Source organism: Polistes dominula, unplaced genomic scaffold (genome assembly GCF_049000335.1).
Source record: "Polistes dominula isolate Pdom_NZ unplaced genomic scaffold, Pdom_raw_medaka contig_37, whole genome shotgun sequence".
NCBI classification, from domain to species: domain Eukaryota; kingdom Metazoa; phylum Arthropoda; class Insecta; order Hymenoptera; family Vespidae; genus Polistes; species Polistes dominula.
In genome coordinates, this window is record NW_028301169.1 from 1037501 (window position 1) to 1058349 (window position 20849).

General features: G+C 25.4%; 1 protein-coding gene across 1 annotated transcript; it reads right to left on the reverse strand.

Moving 5' to 3' along the window:
- Positions 1-3847: 3847 nt before the first annotated feature.
- Positions 3848-20545, reverse strand: LOC107071257 (paired box protein Pax-7). The gene is made up of 5 exons (XM_015330091.2): positions 19336-20545; positions 14269-14407; positions 13694-13983; positions 6668-7084; positions 3848-5092 (listed from the first exon to the last, which is right to left on the reverse strand). The coding sequence occupies exons 1-5, from the start codon at positions 19394-19396 to the stop codon at positions 4431-4433; spliced, it is 1569 nt and encodes a 522-aa protein (XP_015185577.2). The 5' UTR covers positions 19397-20545; the 3' UTR covers positions 3848-4430.
- Between the last annotated feature and the right edge of the window lie 304 nt (positions 20546-20849).

Below are 20849 nucleotides of genomic sequence, written 5' to 3' on the forward strand. Positions count from 1 at the left end.
AGCACACACACACACACACACGTGGAAATGCACAGTTACTTTCAAATTACTTTAAATTTAATGCAGTTTAGTATATATATATATATAGTAGATTATATTAGAAATTAATTTAATAATTAATTAATACTTACGCAAAAATTTTTCAATAATTTTTCTTATGTTCTAATTGTTTCCTATTTTTTTTTTTATTCTTTTTTTTTATGAACATTAATGAGAAATTATTGTCAGATTTTTTGTTATTTTACCGCAGTGTCATCTACAACAATTTCATATTCCATCACTTATGGTCAAATTACGATGTATTTGTTGATGTATTTTATTTTATTTTTTTTTTATTTTTATTATTTTTTTAGTTTTATTTCAAATGTATGGAAGAACGAACGTGAAGATAAAATTGAAAGAAAATTTTGTTCTTTTTAATCAAATAGAAATAAAAAAAAAAACGATGCGTTTCGTTTTTTTTTTTTCATTAATTAAAAAAAACGGAACGCTTACCTCTCTCTCTCTCTCTCTCTCTCTCTCTGTCTGTCTGTTTCTCTGTCTTTCTCTTTTTCTCTTTATTTCTCTCTCTCTCTCTCTCTTTCTTTCTCTTTTTCCTTAATCTACAGTTTCAAAATAATGAAACATTTCTTTTTCAAACGATGAGAAAAACGTATGAGAAAAAAGGTTTAATAAATTGAAGACCAGTTTTATCGTCTTGTTATTGAAAAAAAAAAAAAAAAAACACACAAAATAGGCAAATGAATGAAGTTAAACAACAATTGTGTAATATTGAAAAATGCTTAAATGATAGTAAAAAAAAAAAAAAAAAAAAAAAAAAAAAAAAAAACCGAATGTTTCGGTGCTTTCACGATAAAGCCGTTGTTTGTGTATTATTCACAAATTTTCATATATATATATATATATATTACATAAAATATGTTTATTATTATTATTATTATTACACATATTTTCACAACTATGCTCATATACGCGTGTTCGTGTGATTGATTACACACACAGAGAAAGAAAAAAACAAACAAACAAACAAAAAACCTTTCTATCTAAACCCTTTTTCCAATCATTACGAACTTAGAAAAGAAAACAGAAAATATTGGGATCTCTGACAGAGATTCGACCTATCTACTTTAATTTTGAATTTAGCCACCAGATAGAGCAATCAAATGCTACAGATCCCACGTGACATCGTAGCAATTCGACCTATCTATTCTAATTTTGAATTTAGCCGCCAGATAGAGCAATTAAGTGCTAGAGATCCCACGTGACGTGGCGTAGCAATTCGACCTATCTATTCTAATTTTGAATTTAGCCGCCAGATAGAGCAGTCAAGTGCTAGAGATCCCACGTGACGTTGTAGCAATTCGACCTATCTACTCTAATTTTGAATTTAGCCGCCAGATAGAGCAATTAAGTGCTAGAGATCCCACGTGACGTTGTAGCAATTCGACCTATCTATTCTAATTTTGAATTTAGCCACCAGATAGCGTATTCAAGTGCTAGAGATCCCAATATATATATATTCATTTTTCTTTATGGTTTTTATTGTTTTTCATTTTAATTTAGTGCTTTTAAGCACGTTCATCGTTCATTCCGCTGCCTATGAGCTCCTGCCTCCTAATAATAGCGCTTATGAAAGTGATAAAAATTAAATAAATAAATAAATAAATATATATATATATATATTAGCTTGTTCGGAAAATAATTAAGTAATTTTTATTTTATTTTAAATAATCATATTGAATTTTTATTGAAAATTTTGTCAAGATGCAAACGAGGTTAAATTTTGATGAATTACATTTCTAATGTAAATTTTGTATTTTTGTTCTAAGACTAGAACTTTAAATCAATGCTTTTCAAGGGCTTATTGTGTCCTTTCAAATCTCTTGAGACCTAAACGTGATTTATCTGTTCCATCAAAAAACACAAAAGGAATAAAAGAAAATACCCAGATACTCAGAACAACATTTCTATGAACAGTTTTGACCAAGGACTTTGATTCTTTGATTTTTTTTTCTACTTTCTAATTTGTGATATGCTGTGGCAAACAAAAATGAAAATAAAAATAAAAATAAACATAAAATAAATTAATAAATATATATATAAATAATATAAAGTTAATTTATATATTAATAATGTTAAGTTTATTTATATTATATTTTTAATTTATATAATATTATATAAATCGCTATGAGAAAAAAAGAAAAGAAAGAAAACTAAATTATTTTCCGAACAATTCGATAATTAATTAACTAATTAATAATAATAATAAATTAATAATAATAATAATAATAATAATAATAATAATGATAATGATAATGATTAAGTAAAACAAATTGATAAAACATGAGAGAAAACGTGAGAGAAACAACGAGGTAACATTTAAGAACAAATTTTCATTAAATTAGGTATGAAAGAGAGAGAAAGTGAGAGAGAGAGAAAGAGAGAGAGAGAGTGAGAGTGAGAGAGTGCGAAAGAGATTAAAATATAATCCTTTTAGGTAAGCTCATTAATAAGATTTGAAAATTACAATATATCGAAGGATATACCTTTTTTTTTTTTTCTCTCAAGAAGTATATATATATATATATATATATACTGTATAACTATATACATCTTTTCTTACGTAGTTGCTTACATTTGTATTCAAGCAAGAATATGATTAAAGCTGCGTAATTAATTTTTCTAAAAATAACCACAATTTTCCTTCTTATTTATTTGTTTTTGTTTTAAAAAAAGGGGGGCGGGGTAGGTGTTGATTCTTCGTTGTTTTTTTAATTTTTTTTTTTTTTTTTTGTAATATATATTTCATTTCATTTACAATCTATTTTTCTGTAATTATATTTTTCATCTCTAAGTTAGAACCTTTTTTTTTTTTTTTTTTTTTGAAAAAAAAAAAACAATATAGTTTGAATGAAACATAATAAAATTATTATTACTATTATATTCAAGATGAAAATGAAGAAGGAGAAAAAGAAGAAGTAGAGAAGAAAATAGATTAAAAATTATACAGGTAAGTTGATTAAAAAATTATCTTAATTTATCATATAATTAATTAGTAACAGTTGCATAATTTTAAATCACAATTAATTAATATATTTTTTTTTGTAATACAAACACAACAAACAAAAGTATTCTAATTTTCAAACAAACAAATCAAAACATTTTTATTTATCTTTTGTTTGTTTGTTCGTTTCTGTTTAATTAGAAATTTGTACATTAATAAAATAATATAAATATTATTAAATAATTGTAGTCAATATTACAATATTAAAATTATGCAACTAATTATTACAAATATATTCACATGTACATATATATATATAAATATCATGTAATATATATATGTATGTGCTCTGTAAATATTATTCCTTATTAACATCTACATTGAATAATAATTATATTATTATTAATTATTATTAATACTATATATATATTATAATCAATCATGTGATAAAATATAATACTAATTTACTTTTGTTATTATTTACTATCTTTTATATACACATTGCAATATACAACGATATTCGTGCAAATGTTATTTTTATTTAAAAAAAAAGAAAAAAAGAAAAAAATCCTTTATTTTACATATAATATAAAAAAAAAAGAAAAGAAGTTAAAGAGAAAAAATTAGAAAAAAAAAAAAGAATTAATTTGTATCATTTTAAATACAAAAATTAATTAACTTAATTAAATAAATTAAATATTATTATATGTTAAAAGAAAAAAAGAAAAAAAGATTAAAAAAAAAAACTTTACATATATATATAGTTCTTTTTTATTTACAGCAAATAATGAATTAAAAATTAATTATTTGACTATAAATTAAGAGAATTGAAATTCAAATTAATCTTTTTTTTTTTTTTTTTTTTTTTTTAATTTTTATAACAAATTCGAATTTAAACTACTTAATATAATTATTCGAATTTATGAAACTTATTTAATGATTATTAAAATTAAAAATTATTCTAACAAATCACATGATTGCGGTTTCGTTATGTTACAATTGAACAACACTGCTGGTTGAAATTAACGCAACGCGAATTTTTTTACTGTAAATCATCGTCAAGCCACGCACAATAAAACGAAAGCTGAACGTCAGGCACCGATGCCTGACATGGCCTAAATTTAAAGTTCAGTGTGTCAGTCATTTATGACTGACGTGTCACTCAACATGTTAAAAAAAAAAAACGGTGAGAAAAAAAGGCAATGCAATTTTCTCTCATAAATTTCAAGGTTAAAGTAATTAATAACCATTGCTAAAATGGTTATGGAACAATATCCATAAAAGTAAGCACAGTTTCAGAAAAAGAAGAAAAAAAACCAACATCTGACAAAGATGAAGATAAAGAAGATAGAAAAACAATTGTCTAAACAGTCTTGAACATCCTAGAGTTGACGGGGGTTATCATCTAATCATTTGCTTCTTCTTTTCAATACCAAGTGTAAAAAGGTGGTTGAGGGGTTGGTCTAGGTGGTTGTTGAAAACTCTGAGTAGTATAATGACTTGCAAATGCTTGATGAGGATGATGAGCACCATGAGCAGCAGCATGGGTTTGTTGAAGACTACTAGGTGGGCTAGATAAAGTAACACGCGAGGTAGATGGAAGGGGTGGTAAATTCCAAGAAGATGGGGAAGGATTTTCTTGACCACCTTGTTGCTGCTGTTGTTGTTGTTGATGAACAGGAGATGATCCAGCAGTCATTGATAATTCAGAAGTTGACATTTCGGAACCAGAATTGACCGAATTAATCGAATTGGAAGCCATCATTGATACCAATGAATTTGCAGTAGTTGATAATTGATGATTTGATGGTAATGGTGGTGGTGGTGGTGGTGGTTGTACTGCTGATTGTTGCTGCTGCTGTTGTTGTTGTTGTTGATAGGTTGCAGTTGACACTGGTGTTATTGAATTAACTTGATGACTCATTTGAGATGTCGATGTTGACGTGGTTGGTGGTAGCAATGCACTTGGATAAGTAACCGGTGTTGGTAAACCATAACTCGCTGCAGTTGACGATGACAGTCTCGTTGGATCTGCAGCCAATTGATGAGACATGCTATTGCCGTGATGAGCCGAATAAATCTCTGGAACTACATACACACATACATACATATATATATATTATTGATTATGTTTCATTTAGAGATAGAGAAAGTGAAATTTAACAAAAAAAATACAACACGTCTCGTGACAAACCACCTAACTTGTCGTTTAGGTCATTTGATTTTCAACAAATTAAATAAAAATGTTTCAAAGTGTATCCCATCGATGGTACACGTGGCATGGAATGAACGTGTTCAATGAATAGATCTTTCAATCAAAATTCTTAAAGATATTACCAACCCTTACTGACATGACAAGGCAAATATTCGCGTGTATGTGTATGTGTGTGATGTGTAACAGAAAAGCTTAGCTTCCTTAAAAGTTTTTTTTTCACAAGATTCGCGAAATAAATAAGTTGAGTGTGTGCTGAACTGTACAGAGTGACTAGCGTGTGCTTGAGATTCTTTCGATGTCCCGTAGTGGACGTTCATCGTCAAACGACTTCCGGTAATCGTGTTAGACCACAACTCGTATGTTGAAGCACACACAAAAAGTCTATCTGGGTGAGGACCACCTGCCGTCCTTCGACTACTTTCCCGAGTCATTTTTTCTTACTTTTTTATTTATTTTTTTGTTTTTTTGTTTAATACAAGGAATGCACGATTAGTATCGCTACGTGTTAAATTTATAAGAAGTTGACATGAAATTCTTAAGACGAGTTAGAGTCAGTCGGTTGTCTGTCTCATATGCTTTATAACTCATGGAAATTCCTACGTAATGTTTTTCAAGGTCGAAGAACGTCACCAATTCGAAAGACATCTTTTTGCACTTATTCGTGTTTTTTTTTTTTATTCAAATTTAAAACAACGCGATGTGAAGTTTATGTGTTGTATGTGTGTATACTTGTATTTCTGTTTTCATATTATTTATTTATTTATTTTTTTTTTGGTATTAGAAAAAGAAATAGGATTGGTAATGAGAATTTACGAATATAACCAAGTCAATGCAACTATAAACATTTATTATAAATAATTTTAAAAATAATGTTAGAACAATTTCAAAAGTTCGTGCATTTATTGTATTGAAACTTTGAAACTGCATACTGCATTTGTTGCTTCTTTTTTTTTTTTTTTTAATAAAAATTTAGTTTTTAAATATTAATTTTAAAATACACAAAACACGAACCTAACTCACCCTAACAAATTAATAAATTAATTAATTAAAAAAATACAAGAAATGATATGTAAAAAGTTCTTGCATTTATTGTATTGAAACTTAACATTGAAACTGCATACTGAATTTATTTATATATTTTTTTTTAATAAAAATTAACATTGAAAATATTAATTTTAAAATACCAACACGAACGTAATTCACCCTAATAAATAAATAAATTAAAAATTTATATAAATGATATATATAAAAAGTTCTTGCATTTATTGTATTGAAACTTAACATTGAAACTGCATACTAAATTTGTTTATATATTTTTGTTTTATATAAAAATTAACATTCAAAATATTAATTTTACAAAATGCACGAACTAAAGAAATTCACCCTAATAAATAAATAAATAAATAAATAAATAAATAAATTAGTAACAAATCGTATATAAAACTTACCCTGACTGGAAGTGAATGCAGTGTCGGGAATTGGTTGACCATGAGGATGGGGATGCGAATGACTCGGTGGTACTGCAGCAGCACTACCATGAGGATGTGGTGCAGTTGGTGGATGAAGTACATAAGGTGGTGCAGGATAAGCTACAGTTCCAACATATCCACTAGTTGCATTTGATGATAATTGTTTTCTAAGTCTTGCACGTCTATTGCTAAACCAAACTTGAATCCTAGCTTCGGTCAACTTAGTTCTTTGTGCTAATTCTTCTCTGGTATATATATCAGGATATTGAGTTCTTTCAAATGCACGTTCCAATTCGTCCAATTGATTGGCAGTAAAAGTTGTACGACTTCTACGTTGTTTCCTTTTCAATGCGATACCTGGCTCGCTATCGCAATCCGAACCCGAACTTGTTTTGACTAAACATTACGATGAACAAATAGAAAGAAAATAAAAAGAAATTTTACAATAAATTGTAAAAAAAAAAAAACTGATACATAGAGTATTAATTATCAATCATTATTATTCATTATGATAAATTCATTTTATAAATTGTTATTATAAATTATAATTTAGTAGAGTTTTAATTTATCCAAATTTTCCAATCATCTCATTTATTTTATTTACGTAATTTTAAATTGTTACATTTAGTATAGAATTTTATTTAAACATTTTTTAAAAATCTTTAATGTTATATATATATATATATATATATATATATATATATATATATATAAATTAGGTGTCACGTTGTTTGTCCGCAATGGACTCCTAAATTATTGAACCGATTTTAATGAAATTTTCCACACTGTGTGCAGTTTCAATAAACTTGAAAGATAGGATAATTTATATCGCAATTTTATAATCAAATTATTTGTTTATTAACAAAGAGTCATGATTATCTCTTATTATTATAATTTAAACAGTAATAATTATAGTCACGTTTTTATTTATCTTTTCTTTCTTTCTCTTTGGTTTCAAATTATTTATGGAAATGGAGAAACATTATCTAAAAATATTATTTATAATATATAAAAAAAAAAAAAAAAGAAACGAAAAGAAAGAAAATTATGATGATTTATTTTTTCGTTTCATTTATCTATCTATCTCATTCTCTGTCTCTCATCGTGCGGCTGCTAATCGTGCGACGCTCGACGTCCCGACGCCAAAGACACACAACCGTGTTTAACGCGAATTCGACACAGATTCTATTCTCAGATGAAAGAGACAGAAAGAAAGAAAGAAAGAAAGAGAGAGATGGCAACAGGAAGAGGGAGAGAAACAAAAATGAAAACTTCAAACATTTTTTTTCTTTTTTTTTGAAATTTGAGAAAATGTAAAATATTTTTATTATTAAAAAAAATAAAAATAAAAAGAGAAAAAATGGATATGTAAATTTCTAGTTTTATTTGTAAAGTGAAAGGACAGTAAACAGGATGAAAATCAAAAAGGATGGTTCTCAATCGTGACTCGTATCACCATCACCATCTCCACCACCATCACCATCAACACCACCATAATATCTCAGTTTTAAACGTATAGTATAGGTAAAATATAGCATGTTCGAAAGAGAGAATGAACAACTTTAAAATTACAAGTTTCACCATGGCGTTTAGTCTTCTGATGGTATGCAATTTTTTCTCAACTCAACATAAGATTTCCAACCATCGATCTGGGACGCGTTATACCTTTTTTTTTTTTTTTGTATTTGTTTCTTTTTTCTTTTTTTTTTTTTTTTTGGTTCAATGAAGAAACGCGAGTATATTACATCTAATGAGTTGCGAATATAAGAAATAGATAGAAATAGGAATACATTAACGTGAAGTAAAACATTAAAGAAAAAAAAACATAAAAATATAACAAAAATATTGTAGATTATCATGAAATTTGTTTATAACTTTTGCAATTTGAAATGATGATATTTAAGTATCATAATATGTGTGTTTCAATCTTCAACGTTGAAACATATTAATAATTCCACGTACTAATAATTTTAATTGTTTATATGATTTATTCTTCAATACAACGCATGCGTATACTTCATGAATATAGTACGAATGATGTAGTTTTTCATTTAAAAAGAAATAATTTATTATATTATTTAAAAAATTATTTAAAATATTATTTAATAAAAAATGAAATTTCATTTATATATTATAGTTTGCTATATATTATATTATATTTATATAATAGTATAATACACTATATATATAATACACATAGTAACATTATAGTATGGTATATATATATATTAGTATTACAGTATTACATATAATATTATATTTATATAATACTGTAATACTATATGTAACACATAGTAACATTATAGCATTGTATATATTAGTATTATAGTATTATAGTATTATATATAATATTATATTTATATAACACTATAATACTATGTATAATACATATAGTAACATTATAGTATGCTATATATTAGTATTATAGTATTATATATAATGTTATATTTATATAACACTATAATACTATATATAATACACATAGTAACATTATAGTATGGTATATATTAGTATTATAGTGTGTATTATAGTATTATATATAATATTATATTTATATAACACTATAATACTATATATAATACACATAGTAACATTATAGTATGGTATATATTAGTATTATAGTGTGTATTATAGTATTATATATAATATTATATTTATATAACACTGTAATACTATATATAACACTTAGTACCATTAAAGTATATATGGTATATATTAGTATTACAGTATTATAGTATTATATATAATGTTATATTTATATAACACTATATAATACTATAAATATAGGAAACGAAATTCGTCTGTAAAAAGACAATTCTATCGCGTTAATTAGAAAAAAGCTTAGAAGAAGAAGAAAAAAAAAGAAAAAGAAAGATGTAAAAAAGCTGTGAGTTTCCGTAGTTTCTTAGAGGGTTTCTAGCAAAGGTGGTGGCACACACCAACGAGTAGTCGGCGCCTTGGGGGGTTTACCCGGTGTGTTGCACCCTTCTGACAAGACAAATGAAATGTGTACCGTCCGAAGGCCGTCCTGGGATCGTTCGAAGGCTTTTTTTCGCCGGCAAAGATGAAAGAATCAAACGAGAAATAAGAGAGAGAGAGACAGAGAGAGAGAGAGAGAAAGGAGAAAGAAAGAGTGGTAGTACAGGGGAGTTAGGGGAAGGGGAGGGGGCGGTCAAAGCCGTGTAAGTCGATCGTTTTGATGGTCGGGCTTTGGTCTTTTAAAAAAAAAAAAAAAAAGAAAGAAAAAAAGTGTAAAAATAATACTCCGAGAACGGATGACGTGAACGAGAGAGAAAGAAACTTAAAAAAAAAATAAAATAAAATAAAATAAAATAAAAAGAAAAAAATTTCGTTAATATATCAATGCTTCTTATTAGACTAAAATTTGAATCATCTGATTACACCCCTTTTCTTATTTTTTTTTTTTTGTGTATTCAAGTGCTACGGTATTTGAATTTTAAAAATAAAAATATATATTGATTAGTGTCAGTTGAATGTTTCAAAATTTAGATTGGATTAGCAATGTTAGAAAAGAAGGAAACAAAAAGAAATTAATTATAATAAATTATTGTTAAACCAATTCACCTAATTACATCCCATAACACTCTTAAAGTTTCATATTAAAATTAATGATATCTTTTAAAAATAGAAATGTTTTCATTACCCTATAATTCCCTAGTATAATATACAATAAAATAAATATATTTCATTGCCAAAAAAAAAAAATAAATAAATTATTAATCAATTCACCTAACCACTTTAACATCATACTACAACTTTCCAAAAATAAAATTAATTATCCCTTTTAACAATATTCCCCATTACCTTATAATTCCCTAGAATCATATAATACACAATAAAACAAATCATTTCGGTACAAACCAAAACCGCAAAAACAACAATATGTAAATTCGCAAACACCTTTGGAAGATGTTTAACGTGATTTAAATGAACATTCTAATTCATATATTCTACCCCCTATTTTCTTTTTTTTTTTTTTACAACATACAGATGCTCAAATTTCTTTACTTAAACTTTAGCTACTGTCCATCAAGCAAGCAAGTAAGCAAGCAAGATAAAAAGGTTAAAGATAAAGATAAAGAAAGAGAAAGATGAAATGATTATATTCGTACATTTACGCAAAGTCCGAGGAAGAAAACACGTGGGCATGTACAGGGCGGCAAGAAAATTACAGAGCCTGGGGGCCTTCTGAACACAGCTACCGACCGACGGCTGCCTGACTGACTGGCTGCCTGGTTGGCTGACTGCCTGGCTGCCTAGCTGCTGATACTTCGATGTTCAAAACGAGAGAACCGGTAATTTCTGAGATCGAGAAACGCGCGGCTGATTAATGCGCGAGCATTTAATTTATTCATTCACCGTTTCCAGAACAACCACAACCACCAACACCAACACCAAACCAGCCAGCTACTGGTGTGTTCCACAAGACACCAAGTTTCTGTTTTTTTTTTTTTTGGGTAGGGTTTTTTTTCCCCTCTACTTTCATCTTTTTTTTTTTATTTTCATCGTCATCATCGTCATCTTTTTTTCTTTCCTTCATTCTTTTTCATCTTCATCAATTTTCTTCTCGTGTTTCTTCTATGCTTGGGTTTAGGTCTTCTGATCATAAGATGATCATCATATGTGTATATGTGTGTGTTTGTGTGTGTGTGTGTGTTATAGCCCGGGAAAATTTAAATCTCGCAAAAGTGTTCCATGATAGAAATTTTTGTTTGGAAAATAAGTAATCGTCGATGAGTGCAAGGAAAACCTTAATGGAATATAGGGTGTGTACCACCTACTTATCCACAACCATACCTACCAACCTACTATACACAACATTCATTCGCATAACCTCGGTATCATTATAATCGAATTCTCTCTTGAAGGGCAACATCTACTCGGAGAATGGATTTGCCGATTCCCACGGATCATTAATCTTGTTTACGACTCGAAGTAACAGAGAGACAGAGAAAACTAAAAAAAAAAATAATCAAATAAAAAAAAAACGGGCCGCTTCTCTTCTTCTCTCTTTAAAGAGAAGAAATCTTCCTTCCAAGAAAATTAGTCCACGAATTGAAAGATGATTGGTTTAGGTGAATCTCTACCATAAACTTCAAAATCTTTACCAAATTTTATCATAAATGATCAGTTTTTTTTTTTTTTTTTTTTTTTGAATCATCAATTTAGGTTTCAGTTTTCAATATAAGTAACTAGAAACTAGTTACATTCTTTTACAATGAAGAAAATTGAAAGAATTCAAATGTATGATTTGTTTGAGGTGAATTGAATTTAAGTTCAGTTTTGAATTTGATTTTGATCTGAAAGAAAATGAGAGGAGAATAGGGTGTGGGGAATTAACTAGAAACTAGTTACATTCTTTTAAAATGAACAAAATTGAAAGAATTCAAATGTACGATTTGTTTTACGTGAATTGAATTTAGCTTGAGGAAAAATCATTCATACGATGTTTATATTTTTCAAATCATATTTGAGTTTAATTGATGTTGCATTCAAATGGATTATTTAAAATTGTCTTTTAGATACGCGAATTAGATTTTCTATATCGGACACAGGTAACTATAATCAATCGAACGATTACATTAGCCTAAGCGATTTCCTCGATTCTCTTTAATCATAGTCATCGAAGTTACTGAGCCGTGTCGGTCGATCAAACACTATAAGATCGTGCGATCTCGATGAAGGTAATATTTAAGAACGAGAGAATGAAAGAGAGAGAGAGAGAGAGAGAAAGAGATAATTATTTTTTACGTGGGTTTTAAGAAAGTTTCTTCAAAGTAATAAAACACAAAAACAAAACAAAAAAATGTTCAGTAAAAACTATCGTATACAAAGTGAAAACGGTAATAATAATTATAGGAGTTGTATTATTGTAATACAAATGATTGATAATCAATACTACTATATTGAAATATTAAGAAGAAAAAAGAAATATTAGGAATGGTAAAAACTACAAAGATTAGATATTAGAATTAATTATAGTATTAATTAAAAAAAAAAAAATAATGAGATTAATAGGAGAATATGAATTATGTGATACGACGAAGTAAATCCTAGATATAATGATTGATATTCAATATTACTAAGTTAAAATATTAAGATAAAAATATTAGAAGTAATAAAAACTAAAAAGTTTATAGATATTAGAATTAATTATAGTATTAATTAGAATAAAAAAAATAATGAAATTAATAGAAGGAAATAAATTATGTGATATAACAAAGTTGTATCATAGTAAGATCGTAGTCACAATGATTGATATTCAATACTACTAAGTAAAAATATTTGTAAAAAATATTAGTAATAATAAAAAATAAAAAGATTATAGATATTAAATATGCTAATTGCAATTTAAAAAACTAGATTAATATAAAAAAATTAATTATGTGATATAACAAAGTTGTATCATACTAAGATCGTAGTCACAATGATTGATAATTAACACTACACTAAATTAAAATATTGTTAGAGAATAAAAAAATATTAAAAATAATAAACAATAAAAAGGTTACAAATTAAATATTCTAATTGCAATTTAAAAAACTAGATTAATATAAAAAAATAAATTATGTGATATAACAAAGTTGTATCATACTAAGATCGTAGTCACAATGATTGATAATTAACACTACACTAAATTAAAATATTGTTAGAGAATAAAAAAATATTAAAAATAATAAACAATAAAAAGGTTCTAAATTAAATATGCTAATTGCAATTAAAAACAAAAATTTGACCTAATAATCTTATATAAAATTGAATAATTTATTTAAATATAAAATTCTTCCTATTGAACTAAACATCTTATTAAATCATCCACAAAATTCTGAATATCATATTCAACTATTAAATAAAAAAAAAAACACACACACACACAAATAATAATGATTGAACGCAATTCATGTAACAAACAAACAAAACAAAAAAAAACAAAAATATGAAATAAAAATAAAATGTGAAGATTATGTTCATTAATTAACTTACAATCACCAAGTTTAGCTTCTTCATCGTTATCACGACCACGTAGCAATCTTGAAATAGCCGATACACTCGGTGCAGCAGTTCTATCGCAAACATTATCCTTGATCAAACGATCCCTTATCTCCCATGAAAATATTCCCGGATTTTCACGCCTGTATTCCTCGATTCTTGCCTCAATCTCAGGTGTTGCTACTCTAGGTTTGCTACCACCGATGACACCTGGCCTTATACTTCCTGTTTCCTGATAACGATTCAGTATCTTCGATACGCAACCATGTGATACACGAAGTTGCCTATCAAAGTTACATCATTTTTATGATTTGTTTTTTTTTTTCATTTAATTATATTTTAATTTATTTAAAAAAAAAAAAAAAAAGAAAGGATTTTCACAGACACAAAATAATTTTGAATATTTCATGATTTTGTGTCGGTTTGATTATATTTAATTGATTTATTAATAAATCTAATAATACGAAACAATTGATAATATGATGATAATGATGATCATCATGTTGATTATTATTATTATTATTATTATTATTATTATTGTTTGTCATTCGAATTAAGAGAAAGTTTACCTTGAAATAACGCATGGTCTTACTCCGGCACCAGCTAATTCCACTATTTTCAATCGAATATGATTTGGCAATGGACGACCATTGATAAAAACTCCACCTAATTGATTGACACGGCCCTGTCCTGGTATCGATCCTAGATCTGTTAGATTCAATTTATAACATTCTAAATAGAACAAATAATATAATATATATATAGATAAATAAAATATTATTTTTTATCTTATTAATTTTTGAATGTAGATAATTTATGAACAAATTTCTAATGCAAGTTGTTTTGCACAATTATTTTTATTATCGTTCTATTTCTTTCTTTCTTTTCATCATTTATTCAAAATAATTATTATTTAAATAATAAATATTGTTTTTTTTTTTAATATTGAAAAATATATTTCATTTAAAATATATGAATTAATTTATAGAAAAATTTTTAATGGGGGGTTACAGTTGTTTTTTTTGTTGCACATTTTCTTTTTATTATTGTTCTATATATTTCTTTCTTTCTTTCAAACATTAATTTAAAATAATAATAATATAAATAAAATATTGTTCTTGTAAATATTAAAAGATAAAAAAATATTAAAAATATATATTAAATAATTTATAAAAAATAAATTTCTATAATGCAAGTTAGTTGTGTTGCACCTTTTCTTCTTATTATTGTTCTACATATTTCTTTCTTTCTTTCAATTATTTATTTAAAATAATAATAATATAAATAAAATATTGTTCTTGTAAATATTAAAAGATAAAAAAATATTAAAAATATATATTAAATAATTTATAAACAATATATTTCTATAATGCAAGTTAGTTGTGTTGCACCTTTTCTTCTTATTATTGTTCTACATATTTCTTTCTTTCTTTCAATTATTTATTTAAAATAATAATAATATAAATAAAATATTGTTCTTTTAAATATTGAAAGTTAAAAAAATATTAAAAATATTAAAAATATATATTAAATAATTTATAAAAAATAAATTTCTATAATGCAAGTTAGTTGTGTTGCACCTTTTCTTCTTATTATTGTTCTATATATTTCTTTCTTTCTTTCAAACATTAATTTAAAATAATAATAATATAAATAAAATATTGTTCTTTTAAATATTGAAAGTTAAAAAAAATATTAAAAATATTAAAAATATATATTAAATAATGAATAAGAAATTTTTCCATATAATGCAACTTAGTTGTGTTGCACCTTTTCTTCTTATTATTGTTCTACATATTTCTTTCTTTTAATTATTTATTTAAAATAATAATAATATAAATAAAATATTGTTCTTTTAAATATTGAAAGTTAAAAAAATATTAAAAATATTAAAAATATATATTAAATAATGAATAAGAAATTTTTCCATATAATGCAACTTAGTTGTGTTGCACCTTTTCTTCTTATTATTGTTCTACATATTTCTTTCTTTTAATTATTTATTTAAAATAATAATAATATAAATAAAATATTGTTCTTTTAAATATTGAAAGTTAAAAAAATATTAAAAATATTTAAAATATATATTAAATAATTTATAAAAAATAAATTTCTATAATGCAAGTTAGTTGTGTTGCACCTTTTCTTCTTATTATTGTTCTACATATTTCATTCTTTCTTTCAATTATTTATTTAAAATAATAATAATATAAATAAAATATTGTTCTTTTAAATATTAAAAATATTAAAAATATATATTAAATAATGAATAAGAAATTTTCTATACAATGCAAGTTAGTTGTGTTGCACCTTTTCTTAATATCATTGTTCTATATATATTTCTTTCTATCTTTCTTTCTACCTATCTTTCTTTCAATCATTCATTCATTCATACTTTTTTATTTCTCACTTACGAAGAAAAGAAAAGAATGGAAAGATTAAAAAAGAGAAGAAAAAAAAAGGGTAATAAGAGTACAAGAGCATACAAAAGACTATAGTTATAATACATTTGACCAACGATAAGTCTAAACCAAGAGCTGATGGTTTATTACTCGCAATAATGATAGCGTATAATTTCCTTGGCTTATTTAATTTCGATTTACACGAACGTTCTCTATAACGACATTGCTTGCTGAAATAAAACAGTTAAGAAGGTGAAATAAAATTAGAAAGAAAGAAAGAAACAGAGAAATATATAAAGTTTCTTACAACGATCCGTTCTTGCAGCAGTTAACTCTCAACTCACGTGTCTGTATGTGTCTGTATATGAATGTATGTGTATAGACTTTTTAATTTAGAACACGAGTTAGTATAGTGCTCGTTAATCGAAAGTTATTTCCTCTCTTTCTTACCGTGTATATACAGAATGAACAATGCAAATGGCTAACATTAAAATGAAACAACAGCAACAAAAAAAATACTAAGAAAAAATGAATTTATTACTAGTACAGATAAAGAGAGAACAAAATACAAAGAATAAGAGAGAGAGAGAGAGAGAGAGAAAATCAATAAGAAAAATTCGAATCAAATTAATTGGATTATTCTAATATTAGAAGATTGTATAAATAATTAGTTGGTTAATTAAATACTGTAAAGTAATGTAATATAATCATTGATAAGATTATTTGATCTTGTTTGATTCAATTCTTGTTTGAATTATTAACGAAATGTATTTTCTTTTTTTCTTTTTTTTATTAATTATTCAGAAAGAACAAATTCAAATAAAATTAATTGAATTATTCTAATATTATAAAAGATTGTATAAATAATAAATATAATGAAATAAATACTGTAAAATAATTAAATATAATCATTGATAAGATTATTTGGATCTTGTTTGATTCACACACAATTCTTGTTTGAATTAATTATAAGAATGTTTTTTTTTATTTTATTAGTTATCCAGCATATCGAATAAATATTTATGTGTATGTGTACGTGTGTGTTTGTGTGTACTAATTCTAAGAAAAAAAAAAAAAAGAAGAAAAAAAAACTTAGTTGCATTGAATGGAAAAGTTTCATCTTTCAATGACAATCCACGAACGAAAAGTCTGATCATCGATGCGAAACCGTATCGAATAAAAAAAAAAACAAAAAACAAAAGTAGGTATCAATCTTTCTTCGTTTGATAGATCTTTTCTAGAAGATTTATACATATATATATACAATATTTATTACAGAATCATAAAGTTGAATTGATCATTAGTTGATGCAAAAAAAAAAACAAAAAAAAAAAAAGAATTTTAATCGAATGTTGAAAGAAACAAAAATTCCAATAAAAGAAGAAAACGTTCAGGGCACACCTACACACGCAAAGTGTTTGTTAAAATTGACAAATATTTGTTTAATTATTTTTTTATCAGATCAAAAAGTATCTATTGAAATATTTATTTAATTAATTTATTTATTTATTTATACAACAGTAATTATTAGAATATTTGTTAGCTGGTGTTATGGAATATTTTTACTTCAAACACACCTACACGCAAAATGTTTATTAAAATTGGCAAATATTTGTTTAATTATTATTTTTTTTTTCTTATAATAACAAAAAAATATCTATTGAAATATTGATTTAATTTATTTAAATTATACTATAATTTGTTTAATTTATTAATAATACAATTCCAATATAAATTCAACTAAAATACATAATAAAATTTGTATTAATAAATAAATAAATAAATAAATATTATATATTTTTTTTCTTTATTATTCATTAATATTATGGAATATTTTTATTATAAAATCAATCAACTTTATCTTCCGTTTTAAAATATGAAAAATAATATTTCATTATTTCGTCAATAATCTTTTTCATTAGTTGAATCGTACCTTAAAAAAATGACTAAACTTGTTACACGTGGAATGAGGATAAAATAATAAAATCCAAAAAAAAAAAAAACATTAATAATGATGGAAAAATATCGATGATGCACATTATTTTAATACCATGAAAGATTATATAAGGAAAATCATGCATCATTTCAATTCAATGTAAATCGAAAAAGTTTTATCGGAACTACGCCTCTTATTACATTTTCAATTACCCACATTTTTACAAATTACAACAAATTTATTGCAAATTCTCATGAACATTCAATTAAATGTATTAATGTTAGTTTAGAATTACTTTATTGATTTGTTTTTGTTTTTTTTTTGGTTTTTTTATTTATCAAAATATCGATCGATTTTAATTATCGATTTTCCCTTTTTATTTTCCCAACTCTTTTGCTAATGTTTTTTTTTCTTCTTTTCTTAGGATATTATTCAAATGCGTAATTATCCGTGTATCTCTGTTGAGACAGAGATTAATGATATTAATCAATTTTACCTTAGCACACTTAGAAAGGAATTAGATGACGAATCTACCAATAAAAAATAAAGAAAAACAAACTGCAATATATTTGTTTAAATAAATTCTAATAACTCATGAAATTCTTGTCTTCTTACACAAAACTATTGCTAAATTACTTTTCCACTTTTTTTTATATTCAAACATTTCTCAAATTATCGATGAAAGAAAGAAAGAATTGCTTAGAAATTCAATTTGTTTTTTTGTTTAGATTGTTCTATATATTTGTTTTTTATTTTTAAACAATTTATCTTCGTATTGAATTTCAAAAGAAAATTATTGAACGAATTGTCATCGAATTGATCGAATTATTTTCAAATGAAACCGTCCGACGGTAAAATTACAAATTCACATAGTGCATTAATCTCAAATTCATTATTTAATAATATTTCAATTATATTATTAATTATTTCATCATTCGTACGTGTATTAATAAAACAATTGTTTTTTTTTATATTTTTCTTCTTCAACTTCAACTTCAACTTCAAACTCATACTTTGACTAACGATTAATTAGATTTTTTTTTTTTTTTTAAGAAAACCAAAAGTACATCAAATGAAAGAAAATTCTTTTAAAAAAGATTATAAACACATACACACACACGCAAACAAAAAACCCCCCTATCGAATTTTAATGACAATTATTGATACCAGTCAATCATTCGAAATTCAATTACAACGAAGATAAAATTCAACCGTGAAAAGAAAAAGACAAATAATAAAAACATAATATAAAAAACAAGGATACTTAAATCTACGTTTCCTAGAGAAGAGACATGCACCTTGGAATGGGTATCCCGTAAAACAGGGTCGCATCATCGAAAAATTAGTGGTAACCGTCATTTCAAGTAATCCCCACTAAATTTGATTACTCCATCCATTCAAATCTCCAATGTGAACACTAATTAAACTCACTTTCACCAAATAATTCTTAATATTTGTTCCTGATACATTATTTCAAAAACTTCATTTAAAACTAATGAAAACAAAAAAAATAAAAGAGTCTCAAATTTTTCAAATGTAACTTCTCCAAATTTTCATTCCAATTTGAATCAACACAGTCTTTGAATAAATTCACTCTGAGTTATCGAAACTAAATAGTCACTAGATTTGAATAATGTGAATTATTTGAAATATTATAAACACTCGTAGTTGTTGTTGTTGTTGTTGTTGTTTTGATCACATAATCCAATTTCGTATAAAAATGATCTGATAAAATAGATCAAATTGTAATCATTAGAATCGTTGAATTTATCAGATAATCGAACAAACGTCTAAACCAATAATAAACACTGATATAAACACAGATGAAATACTCTGATCGGCTTTCTGATCTGAACTAAGCTCTCTCGTCTACGATGAAGTCAAGTCACTAAGGATTGGCCACTCCTACCGAACTTCCTAAAAATCCTTTACCCCCACCCCATAAACCCAACCTTTTTATAAGAACTAGTGGGGGAACATCGGACAAGGTGGAATCCTAAAGTCCTACTACTACTACTACTACTACTACTAAACTACTATAATGTGAAACATCCAAGCAGATACTTAGAGTAGGCGTAGCGAGTGTTACCAACCAACGAACACCAATCCTCGTTCGAGTTTATTACCAATAGGCCACGCCTCCGACTTACATTAGAGACTTCTCTTCTCTTCTAGAAAGAATATTATACACTCTTCATCTATTTATCTAAACTATCTATTTATCTTACTAATACGAATATATACTTTCTTTTTTTTTTTTTTTTTGATAGAGTACTCCAATAAAGTTCAACACGAATAGAAATAATTAGGGTTGTTTATTAAGGGTTGAACTAATCAAAGGTTCCTGGGTTTATTGTATTTGTTTTTTTAGATAATGTAATCTTTTTTTAAGTTAACAAAATTAATTGTTGTATGTGAGTGAGTGAAATGTTAATTAAGTACAAAGGTAAGAAATAATTACGTTTGTTTATTATTAGGATTGAATCAAAGGTTCGTGGGTTTATTGTATTTGTTTTATATTGTTTCTATGTTGTTTCTATCCTAACAATTTTGTTCAATTTGTTATCCATGGGTTATTCTAAAAATTTATTTTAATAATATGATAATAGTATTAAATATATAAATATATATATATATTATATTATATTATTGTTAATTGTATTATAATATTATTTTGTTTTATAATATAAATATTGACTCTCTCTTAGAACGTTGTTAACAACGTTAACATTTCAATTTCAAACCGAATTTTATATAATTAATTCAAATATTTTAAATACCAATTGAAATAATTTATTGTATTATTATATAA